Here is a 19376-nt window from a genome sequence, read left to right as displayed (position 1 = left end):
AGTTGAATACCTAAATATCTGCAATACACGGTGTTTGACGTCAATTTTAATTGGTTCCCAAATCCATTTTCCAGAGTGTAATGCATGAAAAAGAAAGGAAACAAGAAGAAAAATAAAATAAAAGAAAGAAGTAGAAGTAAAAGAACGTAAACGTAATTGACAGTACAAAGCTTGAGAACTTGATGAAGTGTATAAGAATGTCAATATCTCAGAATCTTTTAATTGTAAAACTTGGAATAGCTACTCACAAGAAACCTTATTTTAAGCCAAGTATTGCCAATCAGTTCAAAATCTTGCTCCACTCACTGACTTGCTTAATTTGGCTTTTGACATTCGATCCACCCCCATCTCTTGAATCTTACCTAATTTTCTGGAAAATTAGGGAGCTCTAGGTATTTTATATAAAAGCGTTCTCCCTCTCAGGGCAAAAACCCACCCAAAAAAAGAACAAAAAATAGAAAAAGGACAGAATTAAAGACTTTAACGTCTACTCATGGCATTCCCTAGTGTTACAATATCAAACTTTTTACTTATGTTGATGATTGGTTTTGCAAGCTCTGATTTTGCGGAGGATAGAAAAGAGTGCCAAAACCAACTGCTTCATCTATCATCTTGCTTGTCTTATGTTGGTGGAGATGCTCAACTTCCCACCCCAGCTTGCTGTGCCCAGCTCAGAAAAGATCTACACAAAACCAAATATTGTCTTTGCCTTATTGTCAAAGACAGAAATGAGCCAGATATTGGCTTCAAAATCAATGCCACCTTAGCACTCGGTCTGCCGTACATCTGCGGTGCTCCAACTAATGTTTCAGAATGCCCTGGTACGTAATATTGTCCGTTTTGAGCTAGGATCTCATCACTTTAAAATATGTCCAAAGCTTGTTTCTTTATATGCTTAGCATCTCTCCTGTGTTCTGTGAGATTTACCTAGGATAGTTACATATACTCCTGCAGACAAATTATTTCATCCTTACTACTAAAACTGTGGTTCATTAATTGACTTTACTAATATTTGAAGCTAATTCTACTTCATTTGTTCTGTGATAGCACTTCTAAAACTTGCTCCTAATTCACCGGACGCTCAGGTTTTTATCGACTTCGCCAGCCACTCCAAAACTGGAAACAATACAAACATAGGCGGTATAGTATACAATTTTCTATAACTAGGGTTTACAGCATAGCGCTGTTATTTCAACACTAATCCAGTTCTTAACAGCTTTTGACAATTTGGTCATTGCAGATGTCCAGTCAAGTTCAAGTATCAAATTTAGCAACAAGAGATGGTTTGCTGCAGGGAGAGACGTTGGTGTTGCATTTTGTGTTCTGATATTTGTTATGATCACCATGATTTAGGAAAAGATACTTGAACTTTATATGCTAGAACTATGATCCTTTTATCTTGTGAATAAAAATGTCAATCCACGTTCAATCTTATCATCTTTTCTTGCGGTTGTCAATATCTATTTGGTTCAGAATCGTACTTGAGTATAATATTTCTTGAAACGTGACAACAATCACGAAATTAGCCTTCAATGAGCAAAAATTGTATATGAGATCATCCTTCAGTTTCAACGAATCAACCAGCCGTTTTCCAATTCGTCAACCATATCATGATCACCACCAGTTTCATGGTTTTCTGTTGTGTTACCCGAATAATACCAGAAATTTGTGAAAATTGTGTGGGTGTCACGGCCCGAAATCCCAACCGTGGGGCCGTGATGACACATAACATTCACTTACTAGGCAAACCAACGTTGGCTAATTAATTAACCTTTTTAACAATTTAAAAGCAGAACAGTAAAAATTAACGGCTGATAAACTCTAAAATACATGAGATAAATACCAAAAGTAACACAGTCTATACTAATCCCAGAAATCCGGAGTCACAAGTACATGAGCGATTAGAATACTGCAAATATAGTCTAAATGAAATACATCTGTCTGAAATAAGATAAACAGAAAAATAAGGTAGAAGGGGATTTCAGGGTCTGCGAACACCAAGCAGCTCTACCTCAAGTCTCCTGGACAAGTCAGATCCGAGCATACTCCTCTACACACCGCTGGGACCAATATCGAGATCTGCACAAGAAATGCAGAAGTGTAGTATGAGTACAACCAACCCCATGTACTCTGTAAGTGTCGATCCTAACCTCGACGAAGTAGTGACGAGGTTATGATATGACACTCACTATAAACATGTACGAATAATAATAATAATAATAATATAAAACAGAAATATAGATAAAGTAGTAAACTCATAAATACGGGGACCCGAAGGTCAACTAACAAAAGGCCCTAGAATAACATCATCTCGAAACCTCATATCACAGTATAGAAATAGAGTACTACAACTACCTACAATCACTATTAGAAATTCGGCAAAAACCGACCAACTTTGGTCGGTAAAAAAACCGACCAAAGTTGGTCGGGTTTTCAAATTTCTTTTTTTTTTTTTTACGAAACCGACCAACTTTGGTCGGTTATCTTTGACGCAAAAATGCGGGAAACTATTTTTGAGTCCCGCAAAATTTATGTTTCAAGAAACCGACCAACTTTGGTCGGTTTTTCAATTAATATAAATAAAAATTAATATTAAAAAAATCGACCAAAATTGGTCGGTTAATTCGGCGGGTCATTTAAAAAACCGACCAACTTTGGTCGGTAATTTTACTTTTTAATAAAACCGACCAACTTTGGTCGGCTATTTTCGTGCGAAAATACAATTAAAGAGTATAAATCAAATAAAAGACAGTCTTAAAACAAAATGTACCAATGGTCTAGTGGTAGAATAGTATCCTGCCACAGTATAGACCCCGGTTCGATTCCCAGATGGTGAATCTTTTTTTTACATAATTAAAATACCGACCAACTTTGGTCGGAAAAAACCGACCAACTTTGGTCGGTTTTTTTTGTAATATTTTTTTTTTTGAATTTAATTGACCGACCAAAGTTTGTCGGTAATTTCCGACCAACTTTGATCGGTATTCCTTTCCGACCACAAAAATACCGTCCACACGTAAATGGTCGCATTTTGGTCGGTTTTTGGCCATTACCGACCAACGTTGGTCGGTTGTTTTGGTCGGTTTTTACCGGATTTCTAGTAGTGAATTATAACACATCATACTCCGTTGCAGCGGGCAACCCGATCCCACATAAATATAATATTTGTTGTGGCGTGCAACCCGATCCCAATATCAATTCATTTAAAAAATATTGCGGTGCGCAACACGTTCACAATATCACCTCATTAACATAAACAACTCAATACAACCAATAACGTAATCTCAACACAAAAGATAAATGAAGCGTACAGAACATCAAGGGACTATCGGTACAAATAGAGAATAATCAATACCTCGTAATCACATACCTCGACATTTCATTAATACAAGAACAACTAAATGGCTCATGTAATCGGATCTAACATGATAAAGTGTAATGAGTAACGTAAAGGCAATAAAGTCAAGTAAAGACATGAGACAATAAAGATGTACAATTAACACAGGTAGTAACATATAACAGCTAAGCAGATATTGAGTGAGAAATGAATAAATCAAAACAGGTAACAACTAAATGTCAGGTAACAAGTAAGGCATGGATACCAAGTAACATCGTGTAGCAATCAAAGTATGTAACAAGAGATAATATGGAATAGGTGATGACATAAAGGTAAATAGCCCAACCCGCATGCTTTTACCCATGACAACGTATATACACTCGTCACCTCGCATATACGCCGTCCCCACACATAATTCACGAAGTAAATAGATCAACAAATCCTAATTTCCTCAAGTCAAGGTTAAACACGATTATTACCTCTTTCCGTAACCAAATTAATACTCAACCATGACTTTTCCTTTAGAACAAGCTTCCAAACCAACCGAATCTAGCCAAATATCGTTCAAACAATTCAAAATAAGCTTTAGAAACTACCCACGAGTGAAAATGATTCAATTTTTAGCTAAATTGAAAAGTCAACAAAAGTCAACCCCGGGCTCGCTTGGTTAAAATCCAATATCCGAACCAAAACCCAATTATCCATCTACCTCCAAGCCCGATTATGTAATTTATTTTGAAATCCAACCTCAATTTGAGGTCTAAATCTCAATTTTACATAATCCCTAAATTCTTTCCAAAACCTCTAATTTCTACCATATAGTTAATAGATTTGATATTAACAACTCATGAAAAGTAATGGAGAATTGATAGAAAATGAATTAGAGTTGCTTACCAATGAATTTGGGAAGAAAAGTTTTTCAAAAATCGCCTCTAGAGTGTTTGGGGATTGAGAAATGGTGTAAAATGAGCTAAGTCCTCTCTTTTCCCTCTTTTACCCAATTGCAGGTATCGCAATTGCGAACTCTTGTTCCCAATTGCGAAGCTTGCATTTTGCGAAACACTAATCGTGGTCAACTTTAGCCTCAGTTACCAAGAATGTTGACCGTGGTCAACTGTAGCCTCATTTTAAGTCAAAAGTCATATTTTCTTCAAAGTTTTACGTAAAACATTATGGAAAATGACAGGGATCATGCACGGAAATAAAAAAAATCAAATGAAGTTATGAGAGGTCTCGGAACACATAAATTAAGGCTAGTACTCAAAACGACCTATCGGGTAGTCACAATCTCCATATCTAAAAGAAACATCCGTCCTCGAACGGACATAGAAAAGTATCTGGACTGGTAAAAAAGTAGGGTATTTACTCTGCATATCAGACTCGTACTCCCATGTAGCCTCCTCAATTGTCTGACCTCTCCATTGCACTTTCACATAAGGAAAACTCTTAGATCTCAACTTACAAACCTGCCGGTCTAGAATAGCCACCAGTTTCTGCTCATAGTGATGCGCTCCCACTTTCACTCTGGTATCTCCAATCTCTGAGTCAACCCACCTGGTTTCTAATGTTCATACTTCACATATTGACAATTAAAACACCGAGAGACATAAGCAACAATATATTTCTTCATTCTCCACCACCAATAGTGTTGTTTCAAGTCACGGTACATCTTTGTGACACCTAGGTGAATGGAATATCGTGAACTGTGGGCCTTCTCAAGGATCAACTCTCTCAACCCATTAACATTTGGAACACAAACCTGGCCTTGAAGCCGCAGAACACCATCATCACCAATCACAACCTCCTTAGCACCACCCGCCACACCGTGTCTTTCAACACCAACAAATGAGGATAATCAAACTAGAGAGCCTTGATGCTCTCCAACAACAAAGACTGTGCACAAAGACAAGCGAGAACCTGACTAGGCTCCAAAATATCCAATCTCATGAACCGATTGGCCAAATCCTGAAACATCCATGGCTGGTGGCCTCTCCACTACCGGTAAATATGCCAAATTGCCCATGCTCTCAGCCTTCCTACTCAATGCATCGACCACAATATTGGCCTTCCTCGGATGATATAATATGGTGATATCATAGTCTTTCAACAACTCCAACCATCTCTTATGCTGCAAATTAAGGTCTTTCTGTTTGAACATATGTTGGAGACTCCGATGGATGGTATAGACCTCGCATGGAACAGCGTATAGATAGTGCCTCCAAATCTTTAGCACATGAATAATAACTGCCAAATCTAAATCATGCACATGGTAATTATTTGCATGAACCTTTAACTGTCGAGACGCTTAGGCAATCACCCTACCATCCTGCATCAATACTGCGCCAACACAATATGCGATGCATCACAATACACAGTATAAGATCCTGAACCTATAGGCAATACCAACACTGGGGATGTGGTTAATGAAGTCTTGAGCTTCTGAAAGCTCATCTCACACTCGTCAAACCATCTGAAAAGAGCACCATTCCGTGTCAACTTAGTTAATGAGGCTATGATAGATAAAAAACCCCTCCACAGACCAATGATAATAACTTGCCAAACCTAAGAAGCTCCAAATCTCTATAGCTGAAGTAGGTCCAGTCCAGTTCTGAACTGCCTCAATCTTCTTAAGATCCACCTTAATGCCCTCAGAATATATAACATGGCCCAAAAAGGCAATAGAGTAAGGGTAATGTAAGCTTAGCAGATGGTTTAAGGCATTTTATGATTTGTGTTACATGAGCTTATGAAGAATTCAGTTGAATTTCAGTGTGGGATTATGGTAGCAATGGAGTAAGGGTATTGTGGGTTATCAGATGCTTTGTTCTATGGCTTTGAGCCAAGTGGGGGAGCCAGCTATCGACGATTAGATTGCATGGTTATGTGTTGTATTAGTTTCGGTCTGAGGCATGCTTGAGGATCAGTTATGACTTGCAGATGTTGATGTTGAGGTTGACTTAGGTAAGGAAGTTTCTGGATGCATTATGTATTACAATTCATGGATATATGTAAATCTTTGAATGATTTGGTTTTATTATTCGTGATGGATGTAATGTGATAAGAAAATAGAGTCACTTTAGTGCGTCAAGGTGAGGTTACTTCTTTGGGTATTGGTGTGCTAATGTAGCATATGTCGTTCAGCTTGTTTGAGCGGTGCATATGAGATTAGAATAAGGTGGATGACCCTTGATAAGGTTCTAATGTGTTCAAGATGCATATGTGGTATTTGAGGAATTTTCGTTATAAATGGCAAAAATTTGAGACTAGTATTGGGTGGTGTCAGGACTCGCGATATTTTTGTATCAATATGAATTTTGCATTTCGGTATCAGAGAGGTTAAGGAAAGAACTTCAGATTCACAGAATGTCTCCTTAGAGTGGGTATCTCAGTTGTGGTACTTTGGGGGTGCTTAAGAGGGAATACAATGACTTATGGGCTTTAGGGCGATGTGGTTTCATGCTAGGATCTCTTGTGGTGAGCGTTGGATTAAGAGTCGTAGTCTACTGGCAAGGAGAAGTGTTAACTTAAAGGTAATTCGGAAGGAACTCAGATAAATAGAGCAACTTGGTAGTAAGTTAGATCAGTATGATAATGGTATGATCGGTTCTTTTGGTTCTTATGGTGTGGTGAGGCTTTACCGGTATTTTGTGGAAATACTCTTGGGTTTGGTGACCTACGAGACTTGGTTGAGTTAGATGGATTCAGTTCTGATGGCTTGGTCGTGTGCTAATGGATTTCAAAGAGTTCTCGGTGATCTCTACCACGACTTGAGATGGATATTTTTCTATCACCACGAGGAGTATGTTGAGTACCGTGATTGTCTCCTAGATAGGATCAATTGGAAGGTTTTCGGATGATTGAATGTGTATTCTCCTTGTGATTCAGAGTTGATAATGGAATTCTCGTATTTTCATATGATGGTATGATATATGTGGTGCGACGTGTGGAATTAAGAATTTTATGTATATGGTTGTAGTTCAGTTTCGAAGGGAAGGTCATGAGTTCCAAACAATATGGATGGTTTATGATGTTTAGAAGAATGCTGTCACTATCTGGTATCACCTGAGAAGAGTGTGCATTTCAGAAGACGCCTTGTGTTTTGACTTACAGATGCTTCATTGGTATTGCGGTACTCGCCTGGTTGATCAACTCCTGATGTTCATATTTTTCTATATGGCACGGAAGAATGATAGACGTATTTCTTGTGAGATGATTGTGTATGAGGGAGATGTTAGTTATTCGAGTGATGGAGTTGGGATCTGATATGGTGATTTCTATATTCTCGTGATTTGGAGAATGGGGGTCTCAGAGGAGGACTATTCCTTAGTTGCGGACTATAAAGATATGACCAGAGTTAGACATCTGATGGTATGTGATATGGATAGGTTTTAGCGGATCTTTGGGAAGGTTATCTATCTATTTCGGGAGGATCGAAATTGATTGGAGGCCACAGGTAGGCCTATTGAGGATATGTAGTCTACATTGAGTCAGATTTGTTTACTTAGCACTGCTATTGTTGTGGGGTATGTCATTTGGTTAGAGTGAGCTTGTTCGTGTTTTGATAGGTTCTATGTGTTACTTTGCTATGCTACAATGGCTTGTGATCTATTGTTTATTTGCTCATAAGATGCTTCTCTTTGGGCCTTGTGGAGAAATTCTAACGAGATGGTTCTTGGTTGTGTGAATGGTTGATTGTGCCTTGGTTATGGTCTTTCCCATTTGAGGTATATTGTGCTATCTGTTTCTCCATGGTTATGGTCACACACTTTAGGCATTTGTTGTTGATTTGTGTACGGTTGTTGATTTGGAGCCTTATAGCTCGAGGTATTTCATATGGACCGATGTTTGGATTAGGTCACGTATTACGATGGAGTCATGTTGGGATATGACCCTTCGTGTTAGATTCATATGTCTTAGTTCTACTATTTGTGATGGGTTCATAGCATTGCGCTTGTGGCGGTACCTGTTGAGCTTGCAAGACGGTTCTCTCATTTAAATTATTTTCCATATTTGAGTACACTTGAGTTGTTGCTTATTGGTGTACGAATTGCACGGCTTGTGGCTTTAGGCTGTATTGGTGTAGCATGCCAGTAGATCAGCTGTAATTGATGGGATGAGGTCATTAGACCTAGAAATGGTGCTATCAGATTTGATTACAGTATGTTTGGAAGGATAATGTCACTAATCGGCTTAGAATTTGGTTATGGTTCTTGTCGGATGAGAGAGCTCTATGACTTGTTGATCTGATGAGTGGTTATGAGTTTTTGCGTGATTCTTTCATCATTGGTAGTATATAAAGGGATAAAACAAGGCTTTATTTGATACAAAGTCTGTTACTGGTACTTGATTTGTTATTGAGCAGCTATGGTGGCCGGAAGTTATTGCTATGAGTATCTGAGTTATGTGGTGTATTATGTGATTATATCTTGGGTTATGGTTATGTCTTGGTACATCTTATTCAGACTTGCACAATGTATGGATGCGAGATTCGAGATTCGCGCCTTGTAATGAATTCCGGATGTTGGAAAGCGGGTTCCAAGGTTTTTGGACTAAGGTTGAAGGAAGAATCTTCGGTTATGTTGAGTTGACGGACGCATATGGATTGGGGTGACATGTGATCACTCCCGGGTATGAGCATGGTGAATATACATAGTGATTTGATGGCTTTAGAAAGACTCTTGGCATATTCGAGGATGAATGTATGTTTAAGTGGGGGAGAATGTAACGACCCGACCAGTTATTTTGAGCATTTGCATTCCCTTCGATGGTTCGAGGGCATGAGTAGCTTCGTATGATGTATTATGAATTACGTGTATCGTTGGTTTTGGTTTTCAGGTGATTCGGAGTTGATTTGGAAGAATGATTCTCATGTTAGAAGCTTTAAGTTAGAAGAGTTGACCAAGTTTGACTTTTGTGTATTTGAACTCGGCTCGGAGTTTTGATGGTCCCTTCAGGTCCATATGGTTATTTTGGACTTGGGAGTATGCTCGGATTTGCATTTGGATGTTCCTAGAAGGTTTCAGCACTATTTGGCAAAAGTTGGCAATTTGAAGCTTTGGAAAGTTCATAAGTTTGACTGGTAGTTGACTTCGATGTTAATAGGTTTAGATTGTTATTCTTGGAGTTGGAATAGATTCGATATGTCATTTGGAACTTGTATGCAAAGTTTGGATTCATTCCGTATTGGTTAGGCTTGAATCAGACGCTTGGTTCAAAGTTTATGAACTTAAGAGATTGATCTTGATCGTCGATTCATGGTTTTGATTTTATTATGTGTGATTTGAGGCCTCGAGTATGTCCGTAATAGTTTTTGGGACTTGTTAGTATGTTTGGACGGGGTCCCGCGGGGCTCGGGTGAGTTTCAGACCATTTCTATGCCCTTTTTTAGTTGTTGGTTTTTGGCTACAGGGATGTGCATCGCGATCGCGGACTTTGGGTTACGTTCCCGAAGAGCAAATTGTTGTTTGGGCATTGTGAATCGCGATCACGGAAGCCATTCTCGCGATTGGTTGATTTTGGGTATTTGATTAAAGATTCGACCTTTATCTCTTGAGTTTGTTTCCTAAGGCATTATTTGATGTTTTTGAGTTGCTTTTGGGTAGTTTTGAGCCGTTCGGAGGTTGATTTGTATGGGATGACAATTTTAGAGTATTGTTTGGCTTTCTCGGTATTTGCTTTGGCTTGCTTGAGGTAAGTATCTTATCTAAACTTGGTTGAGGCACTAGTTACCTGAGTTATTTGTGATAGCTACGTGCTATGGGTGCGCACATGTGTGGGGATTGAGCCCTTGTGCGAGCACCGGGTTATTTATCCATGCTCGGAATATCGCTTAGGCTATGATAAGACTATAATTGACTGTTAAGCCTTAAGCTATATTGTTTCTCGTATTTGTAACATTGCTGTGAATTATTTGAGCCATGTTGAGGTTACATAGAGGCTAATTCCCTGAATAAACTTGAAAATTGCTATTTCTGTTATGAAATTGCCGATTTGAGCTATGATAGCGCACTTTGCACATGCCTACACTTTAGCATGTCATTATACTAGTCTAGGAGCATGAAATCTGTTATTTATTCATCACATACATGTGTTCGTATATAATTGCTTCTATGTGATATGATTTGGACTGGATGCCTGTGACCACGCCAGGCGAATTGTGGTGTTATGCCTGTGACCATGCTGGGCGGATTATGTTGTTATGCCTGTGACCACGCCTGGCGGATTATGTTGTTATGTCTGTGACCATGCCAGGTGGATTGTGTTGTTATGCTTGTGACCACGCCGGGCGGATTGTGATATTGAGCCTGTGACCACGCCGAGCGCATTGTGATTATTAGCACGTGAGTTGCCCGTGCAGCACATGAGCTATCTGTGCAGATCCAGATACTAATATTATGGCATGTGAGTTGTCCATGTATCACGTGAGTTGTCCGTGCGGTTGATATTGAGCCTGTGACCACGTTGGGTGGATTATGATATTGAGCCTGTGACCACGCCGGGCTGATAGCACGTTGAGTTGGCCGTGCTCGTGTGTGGATATAGATCCATCCCCCAAGGGTCACCCACTCATATTTCTCTCTTGATGGTGTACACACAGATTGTGAGAAACCGACAAGTTTCTGGTTGTTATTTAGATTGGGTTACACACCGCAACATGCCTTTTTGGCTTATTGTTATTTAGATCGGGTTGCAAGCTACAACATACTGATATTTGGTTATTATATTTCATCTTTACTTGCAATTTCCTTAACTGTTTACCTGATTTATTTGCATACCTTCCTTATATGTTGGATTGTTGACTGAGTAGAACACTTTAAAACAAAGTATTGTGAGCACCAAGGTCATTTTACCTGTGTTTTCTTGATTTAATCATATATCTGTTCTATACCTGTTGGATTTAAGAATTTGTACAAGTGACTGGTGAGTATCATTTATAATTCTTGCTGCTATTACCTCACCTAGGCTAGTTAAGATACTTATTGAGTACATGAGGTCGGTTGTACTCATACTACACTTCTTCAGCTTGCGTGAAAATCTTGGAGTTGATGCTGTTGTGTATAGCGAGAGCTGGCATTGAAGATGTACCCGCGTTCCAGTCATGGCTATCACTTGTCCTTGGTAGCTTTAGATTCAAATTCTGTTCATGTACATTCCAAACAGATGTTGTAATTATTTCATTGTAGTTTTGTAAATCTAGGTCTTAGTGGCCCATGACTTGTAGTACCAGTTCTCGGGTTGTTGTATAAAAGTTTAATTATTTCATCATTTATTTCTCATTAATCTCATTTGGAATATGTTGATTGTTAGTTGGCTTTTACCTAGCGGGTTGGGCTAGGTACCATCACGACTAGTTGATTTTGGGTCGTGACAAAATCACAACGCAACAAACTTCCCTAGTCGTGGTCAGAAATCATCACAAACTCTTCAAAATCCATTTGCACATAACCAAGCCATGAACTGAATCCCTTTAAATCAACCAAGTCACATAGACTTCTAGATCCAAAAGTTTTACCACAAAAGCACATGTAAAACCCTATTATACCAAAGGACCGATCATCTCTATTACTATGTTGATCCAAGCCACTGCTAAACGGACCTAACTTCTTTAGATTACTCATGAATCGCCTTCACGACAACATTACTCTTTCCCAGTACACTATAGACCTCAATCAAAACTCATCCCAAGTGATCCCAATATGAAATCTCAACCTCGTAAGACTCATAAGCTATTTTATTCCCTCCTATACACCAAATAGTACCTCAAACTAAAATATCTGCTCTAAAGAGATCTTCTATGCATTTGAAGTTGTTTCTTTTATCTCTCAAACACTTCCTCGCAGAACCAATAATGATACAAAAGTGCTCCAAGTCTCTTTCACAATCCAACACAAATCTCATATCCTTAGTCACACAAAAATTCAGAAATCCTTAGATACCATATACCGAATCTTAAATACATTAGAACCTTCTCGAGAGTCATCCACTCAGTCTTTGTCCCGATACATAGCCAATCAAGCTGAATGATTAGTGCTCTGTTAGCATATAAATATTCAAAAAAGAAACAACCGAGCGAATCCTTTCCGTTGCACACTATCTCCACAGAACAACATCGAACTTGAGTCTTTCCACTACCTCCATATATCACTAAGGTAAAATACAACATGTAACCAACAATTCCTTGCTCGAACCATCCTTGAAGTCATCCTCCATAAGACATATCTAATCCACATGCGCCCCTTAGTCCAGAATTTGTAACAACAAATGACTAGGTTACCCAATCACTAATGGTAGACGCACCCACTTGGCTTCAAGCCACAATTATATAACCCAAGAACTCGTAATGACTGCTCCTTTTTAACGTCCATGATCCCACACTGTTACTCGGCTGAATTTCTCATAAGCTCATGCTAAACCAATCATAACACATCCTAAATTATCAACCCAATGCACACTCAACCTTGTGATAGTCATGCCATCTTCCTCAAGCGTTCTAGACCCATATCGTAGTACATACATCCCACTGGGTAGAAGGTAAAACTCTTTATATGAACCTCATAAGAAATCATGCAACCTTCAACCTTCTCATGGGAGATAGCCCACCTATGTGACCTTATATCAATATCTTTCTATGACCTTGCCTCGGATACAACCACTATGCAATTGATTGATCCTCCCGAGTCTACACTCGACCATAACCTGTAAGAATCTGCTTTATTCCACCAATGAACAACTGAAGGATCCATCAACATCTCAAAAACTCGAGACCGTATTGCATATCAAGATAACAATCAAGCATTCACATTCCATTTTATCTCAAGCAAAACCCCATCTCGTCATGATTGAACTCTTGAAATGTAAGAAGTCATCACCAGAGTGAAATCCACAGATTAAGTCAATTGTCCATAATGTTCCAAATGGTATCATATTTTTTCAAGGTCCGTGGCAACCCTACAACCAAATTCCAATATGATACACTCCCACTTTCTCTCCAATATAGCCATCTCCCAAAGTAAACCACTCTGTCTCTAATGCTCGTACTTGGCCTGTTGACAATTCAAACACCGCAAGACATGTCTAACTATGTCCGTCCTCGTCCTTACCTACCAATAATGCTTCTCTAAATCATGACACCTCCTCACAACACTCAAATGCATAGATTAATACATACTATGAGTCTCCTCAAGGATAAACTCCTTCCAATCATCAACACTAGAAACATAACTCTGACCCTGAAGTTGCAATACTCCGTTATCACAAAGGACCACCTCCTTAGATCCACCTTTCCCTAAGGACAAGCAAATGAAGATCATCACACTGATGAGCTCTGATGCGCTCAAACAAATACAACCGCGTAACCACACAAGCAATAACTCTACTATGCTAAAATATATCTAATCTCACAAATCTATAAGCCAAGGCCTAAACATTCATATCCAAATGCCTTCCCTTCACCGGAGTAAATGCCAAGCTACCCAAACTCTCCTCTGCTTCAAATACACATCTTCATGTCTGAACAGTTGCTGAAGACTTTGATGGTCAGTATAAACCTCTCATGACAGTCCATACGAATAACGTCTCTAAGTCTTAAATACATGCACAATGGCTTCTATTTCCAATCACGTTACGAGCTTCAACTGTCGCGACATTGCGCCAAGGCCAGCGCATGTAATATCTCAATACACTGTGTATGTCCCAAAACATGTGGGCAACACTAGGACTGGGCTGCTATAGATAGAAAATCCCTCCACAAAGCGACGAAGTAGTATGGCATCGTAATACATGGAAAAATTCATCCCACATTACCTCTGCATCATCATCATCGCTCCAGGTGCACAATTGATATCGAGTACTCAACATCACATCTGAATGAATAGGAAGGAATTGAAGATGTAGGCTTCAAGTCGAAGCAAAGTCGCATGATAATGAATCAAGAAAGGGGAAGTTCCTAAAGCCCTATTGCCTCTCGCGGATAGATACTAATGTCTCTATACCGATCCACAAGACTCTACTAGGCCTGCTCATGATTAATTAGACCCTTAGAACCTAGAGCTTCGATACCAACTTGTCACAACCCAAAATACCACCAAAGGCCGTGATGGTGCCTAACCCGCTCACTAGGCAAGCCAACACTCAATTAACATCGCACTATCCAATTATTAAGCTATTAACCGTTTCAATATATAAATAACAATGCAAAATAAATGTAAATTCAATATCATAAGTACAAAATCAATGACAATATCTAAATACGGCCACAACTATCCAACAAGCGCCCAAAACTTGGTGTCACTATATCACAAGCATATAACAAGAGCAATTAGAATCAATTAAATAAATACATCTGTCCGGATAAGAAGTATGTAGACAAAAATAGATAAGTAGGGAAGTAGGACTCCATGTGATGCGGATTGGATCAAGTAAAACAACTCACCATGAATTATCCAATAATACTCCTACTTAACACAAAAGGTAGTGCTAATACAAGTCTCAGAACCTGCACTTAATATGTAGAAGTGTAGTATGAGTACAATGGTACTCACTAAGTATCAAGTCTAGCCTCGAAGAAGCCGTGATGAGGGGTCGACACTAACACCAACTAGTAGTTCAAGAGGTATATGAAAACATTAAAGAATACATGGTAAGGCATAATATAATCATTCAACTACAAAAGCAAAGGATAGTAAATCTGGAATTTAGTCATGCTTCTTAAACAAAGAGACGAAGTACAATATCAGTTTCGTAATTCTTTCGTTACCATAATATGAGTCGATTAACATTCAAATGTATATAAGAGCCTCTGCATGAGTCTAAGCTACCAGTGCATGCTCATGATCCAATATCAATGCATGTAAGAGCCAATGCAAGAGCCTAAGCTACCAATGCATGCTCATGATCCAATATCGATACCTCACAACACAAATCCATGTGCCTGACACTGGCCAAGTGTCCAAACTAGCACCAATCCGGTGCCAACACTCATAGGGCCCAATGTAAGATGTGTAATCACCTTATTCCAGAGGAACAAATCCATATCCAAGAGCCTTTGCAGCGTGCAATCCATCCCACTAATAAAATTATCAAAACTCATATCCACTCATAATGTCCTTGGTGGCAAAATTATCAACATCCCTCATTATCAAACTCTCCAACTCATGTATATGCATATGAGATGATATGATAAAATGCACAGGGACAATAATAAAATGCGGATGAATACAAACATGAATATAAAAGATGATCATGGCTAATCGTGTAATTCAACTTTTCATAATAGTTCAATATGTCTATTAAATATCCTTAAGTACGATCATAATATCAAACATGAGTAAGGAAGCCGAAATTACTAAATCCTAATTCAAGTAAATCTAGAACATGTATACAACCAAACGAACAAGCCAAACCCTAAGCATGGTTTCTAATCATGATTTAGTTTCATCAACTAGACATAGAAAAAGAAATATAGATAAAATATTCATAAAGTCCAAATAAAGCATAACATAACCCCAACTCTATCCAGCTATGGCCATAACCTAGCTACCCATATACGCTTGTCACTTTATATATACGTGGTACCTAAATCAGGTCGCAAGTTGCATAAAAATCACCTATGGGGAGAAGAGACTTACCTCCACCGGCAAGCTTTAATCAAGAACAAACAAGCCTTCCCTTCAAATCCAACACCAAAGAACCTGAATCTAGTCAAATATAACATAATAACATCAAAAAAAGCTATAGAAATAAATTCCAAATAATAAAGCTTCAATCTTAACTCAAATCCCCAAAAGTTAACAAAAGTCAACCTCAAGCCCAAACGATCAAAACTTGAGTCAAGGGGTAGATCCAGATTACCCATAACTCCACGAGTCTAAATATGTAATTAGATTCCAAAACCAATTCTAAATCGGTACTCAAATCCCAAAAATATGTTCTCTTAAAATGTAGATAAAAATCCCAAAATTTCTCTTCCAGAAGTCATGATTAAGGTGTATAAATCCATGGGAATCAAGATATAAAACCAAAATCAAGTATAAATTACTTATCCATAAAGTAGTGATATAAATCTCCTTAACAATCGGCTCTTCCCCGGCTCCAAAACTTTGTGAGAAATAGTGACTAAATCCCGAAACAAGTAAAAAAAATGCAGCTTTCCCAACCCGAATCAGGTAAAGATGATCCCGAAACTCAGCTTTGACAAGCCCAGTCGCTCATTAGCTAGTTGGTATATTTCTCTTATTGATACAAGGGATATTTTATCTATTTTAGAATAGTTGGGAAGAAGCTTATTCCATTGTCATCATTGAATACTCGATTTCAAAGGTATGTTAAGGCTATTTCTTTATTTATTTAGAATTAATTCCAAACAAGATTTCCAAGTGTGATTTCGAAAAGTAGGACCTTATAGATACTCGATTCGTGTATTCAATGATTCCGGGAACATTCTATTTGGTACTGCCCGATAATATGAGTTTTATATGATTATTGGTGTTCTATTCTTCCCCAGAAAGTGTATTATCCATATCGGCACCCTCAGAAAGACTTTCATTACTTGACAAATGTTAGCTAGAGTTGACATGAGAAATTTATATGCTTTGTATTTGTTTTATGTTATCATATATATTACAAACTGGTCCAATGGCCTGGTAGTTACATGTGTGCTAGCCTGAAAGACACGGAGTTGATCACCTGGTAGTTACAGACTCGCTAATTCGGGAGATATCAGCTCGATTGTCTAGAAAGTACAAATTCACTAATCTTGTAGCTAGCAAATAGGAGATCCTATTGTGATACATCAGAGTAGTTGTGATGTGATTATGTAACTTGCGTACTATAGATTTAGATGATGTGTTAGATGGTTTGAATATTACTCCCAAGACCAGAGTAACAAGATTACGAGTCAACGAGATGTATCCAGGTTGGTAAGAGTATAGTTTATGCCTTGCGAATTGCCTTGTAACTTGAGATATGTGTTAAGCTTTTTCCTTGAGCATTCCTTCATTTGAGTTATGTACTCACATTTGAGTATCCAACTACCTTACATATTCAGTACATTATTTTGTACTGACGTGCCTTTGCTGGGGGCACTGTGTTTTATGTTGTAGGTTCAGATAGACAAACTGACGAACCTCCAGAGTAAGTAGTTTAAGAGTTCAACACATCGGCGAGACTCCATATCATCCGGAGTGTAGTTGAATCTAGCATTTTTTTTGTTTTGGTTATGTATATAGATTTTATGGGTAGGTTGGGGCCCTGTCCCAACCACCTCACTTATGTTAGATACTCTTAGAGGTTTTTGTACATGCAGATGTACCTGTGGTCAGTCGTACTAGTTTATATGGTGGCCTTGTAGGCCCTTATATGCATACCAGTTTGGGTTGGTTATGAGATGATGTCATATGTTACGGCTTTGCCGGCATAGATGTTTTTTAATACGTTGTGTTACATGATTTATAGATTAGCATGTTCAGTCAAGTTAGGCACCACATGCCAATCGCGCCTCCCTAGGTTTGGGGTGTGACAAACTTGGTATCAGAGTGAGGTTTTTCCCAGGAAGTCTACAAAGACATGTCTAGTAGAGTTTTGCTTATTGTTATGTTTTGCACCACATTTATAATCGGGAGGCTACATGACATTTAGGGTTTGTTACCTTTCTTTCATCTCCATATCGTGTCATAGAGTTGAGTCATAGGAGTCTAATGTTAACTCGTGCTTTATTATGTGTTTACAGAGATGTTTATAAGTAGAAAGGAAATGGTTAATCGTCCGATAGATATAATAGTATGTTAGGGTACTAGTAATATGGCACCAGTAGATGAGGGCCCGATAGAGGCCCAGGGTGAGATGCCCTCATAGGTATCCCCGACCCTACCACTACCAAAAGAGCTTCGAGGAGCTCTAGTACCGCCAAAACCACCATCTGGTTCATCTAAGCAACATCTGAGGTATGCAATATGACTGTTGACTCAGATAATAGTTGCATAGGCACAACGACAATTAGGGCACCTCCGAATGTTGGACTTTCATATAGATTGACTAGTTCGAGGGTATGCAATTTATTTAACCTAATTCCGCCAGAGTTTGCAGGGTCAGACCCATAGAAATTTACTGACGAGTTCTAGAAGACCTTTAAAGTCATGCATGTTATGGAGATAGAGGTGGTAGATTTAGAATCTAATAGGCTAAGGGATGTAGTTGTTATCTATTATGATGGTTGGGAGCGATCTCGAGGTCGAAATGCACCTTTAGCGGCATGGGAGAATTTTGCTTAGGCCTTCTTAGATCATTAATTGCATTGGAGATCTGATAGTCTAGAGTTGAGCATTTATTAGCTCCTAGTTAGTGGAATATGAGCGCATAAGAGTATAATCTTAGGTTTGACTCATTAGCTAGGTATCCCCCGACAATACTGGCCTCGACGAGGGATAGAGTTCACCGGTTTGTACATGGTTTAGAGCCGTATTTGGTGACAGATTGCAATTAGCATCCTTTAACTCGGATATGGATATCTCTAGAATTCAGGCCTTTTTCCAGATATTAAAGAAGCGTGAGAAGTAGCATCAGCTTGACCAGGATAGAGATAGCTGGTAGAATGAGAGGGCTAGATTAGACAGTGGTTAAAGGAGTTCTCAGAGTGGTAGTGAACAACAACCTTTTGACAGTTGGCCAGGGTATCACGGGGGCCAATGTATGACTAGAATTTTTAGGCAGGCCCGAGTCAGAGCTCACGAGTGTTAGAGTGGAAATCTCAGGGGTACATGAGTCAGATGAGGCCACCTCCGCCTCATTGTAGACGGTATGGGAGGGCGCCCTCAGAGGTATGCCATTAGGGATCAGACGCTTGTTACTTGTGTGATATTCCCGGTCACATGATGCAGGAGTGTTTCCATAGGAAGAGGAACAGGGATGATGTAGATTCAGCTATAGCATTGTCATCATCATCATCATCAGCAACTCCTCCCAGAAGCCGATGATAGAAGGAGGAACAAGGTATCGAGCTAGGGTGTCGTCCCGGGTCATATGTATGCCTTAGAGGACAAAAAAG

General features: G+C 38.9%; 1 protein-coding gene across 1 annotated transcript; it reads left to right on the top strand.

Moving 5' to 3' along the window:
* Nucleotides 1-390: 390 nt before the first annotated feature.
* LOC104118929 (non-specific lipid transfer protein GPI-anchored 14-like) lies at nt 391-1434 on the top strand. Its single transcript, XM_009630320.4, has 3 exons — nt 391-821; nt 1048-1140; nt 1241-1434. The coding sequence occupies exons 1-3, from the start codon at nt 494-496 to the stop codon at nt 1351-1353; spliced, it is 534 nt and encodes a 177-aa protein (XP_009628615.1). The 5' UTR covers nt 391-493; the 3' UTR covers nt 1354-1434.
* The last annotated feature ends 17942 nt before the right edge of the window (nt 1435-19376 follow it).

The sequence above is a fragment of the Nicotiana tomentosiformis genome, chromosome 3 (assembly GCF_000390325.3).
Source record: "Nicotiana tomentosiformis chromosome 3, ASM39032v3, whole genome shotgun sequence".
Taxonomy (NCBI): domain Eukaryota; kingdom Viridiplantae; phylum Streptophyta; class Magnoliopsida; order Solanales; family Solanaceae; genus Nicotiana; species Nicotiana tomentosiformis.
Note: the sequence above shows the minus strand (reverse complement) of the source record. Positions and strands in the feature narration are given on the sequence as shown.

Bases quoted from the DNA above. Each gene is read 5' to 3' on its own strand.
- LOC104118929 (XM_009630320.4), top strand. From the start codon at position 494: ATGGCATTCCCTAGTGTTACAATATCAAACTTTTTACTTATGTTGATG. The intron at 822-1,047 runs GTACGTAATATT...GTTCTGTGATAG, and splicing joins TAATGTTTCAGAATGCCCTG to CACTTCTAAAACTTGCTCCT. The intron at 1,141-1,240 runs GTATAGTATACA...TGGTCATTGCAG, and splicing joins AAACAATACAAACATAGGCG to ATGTCCAGTCAAGTTCAAGT.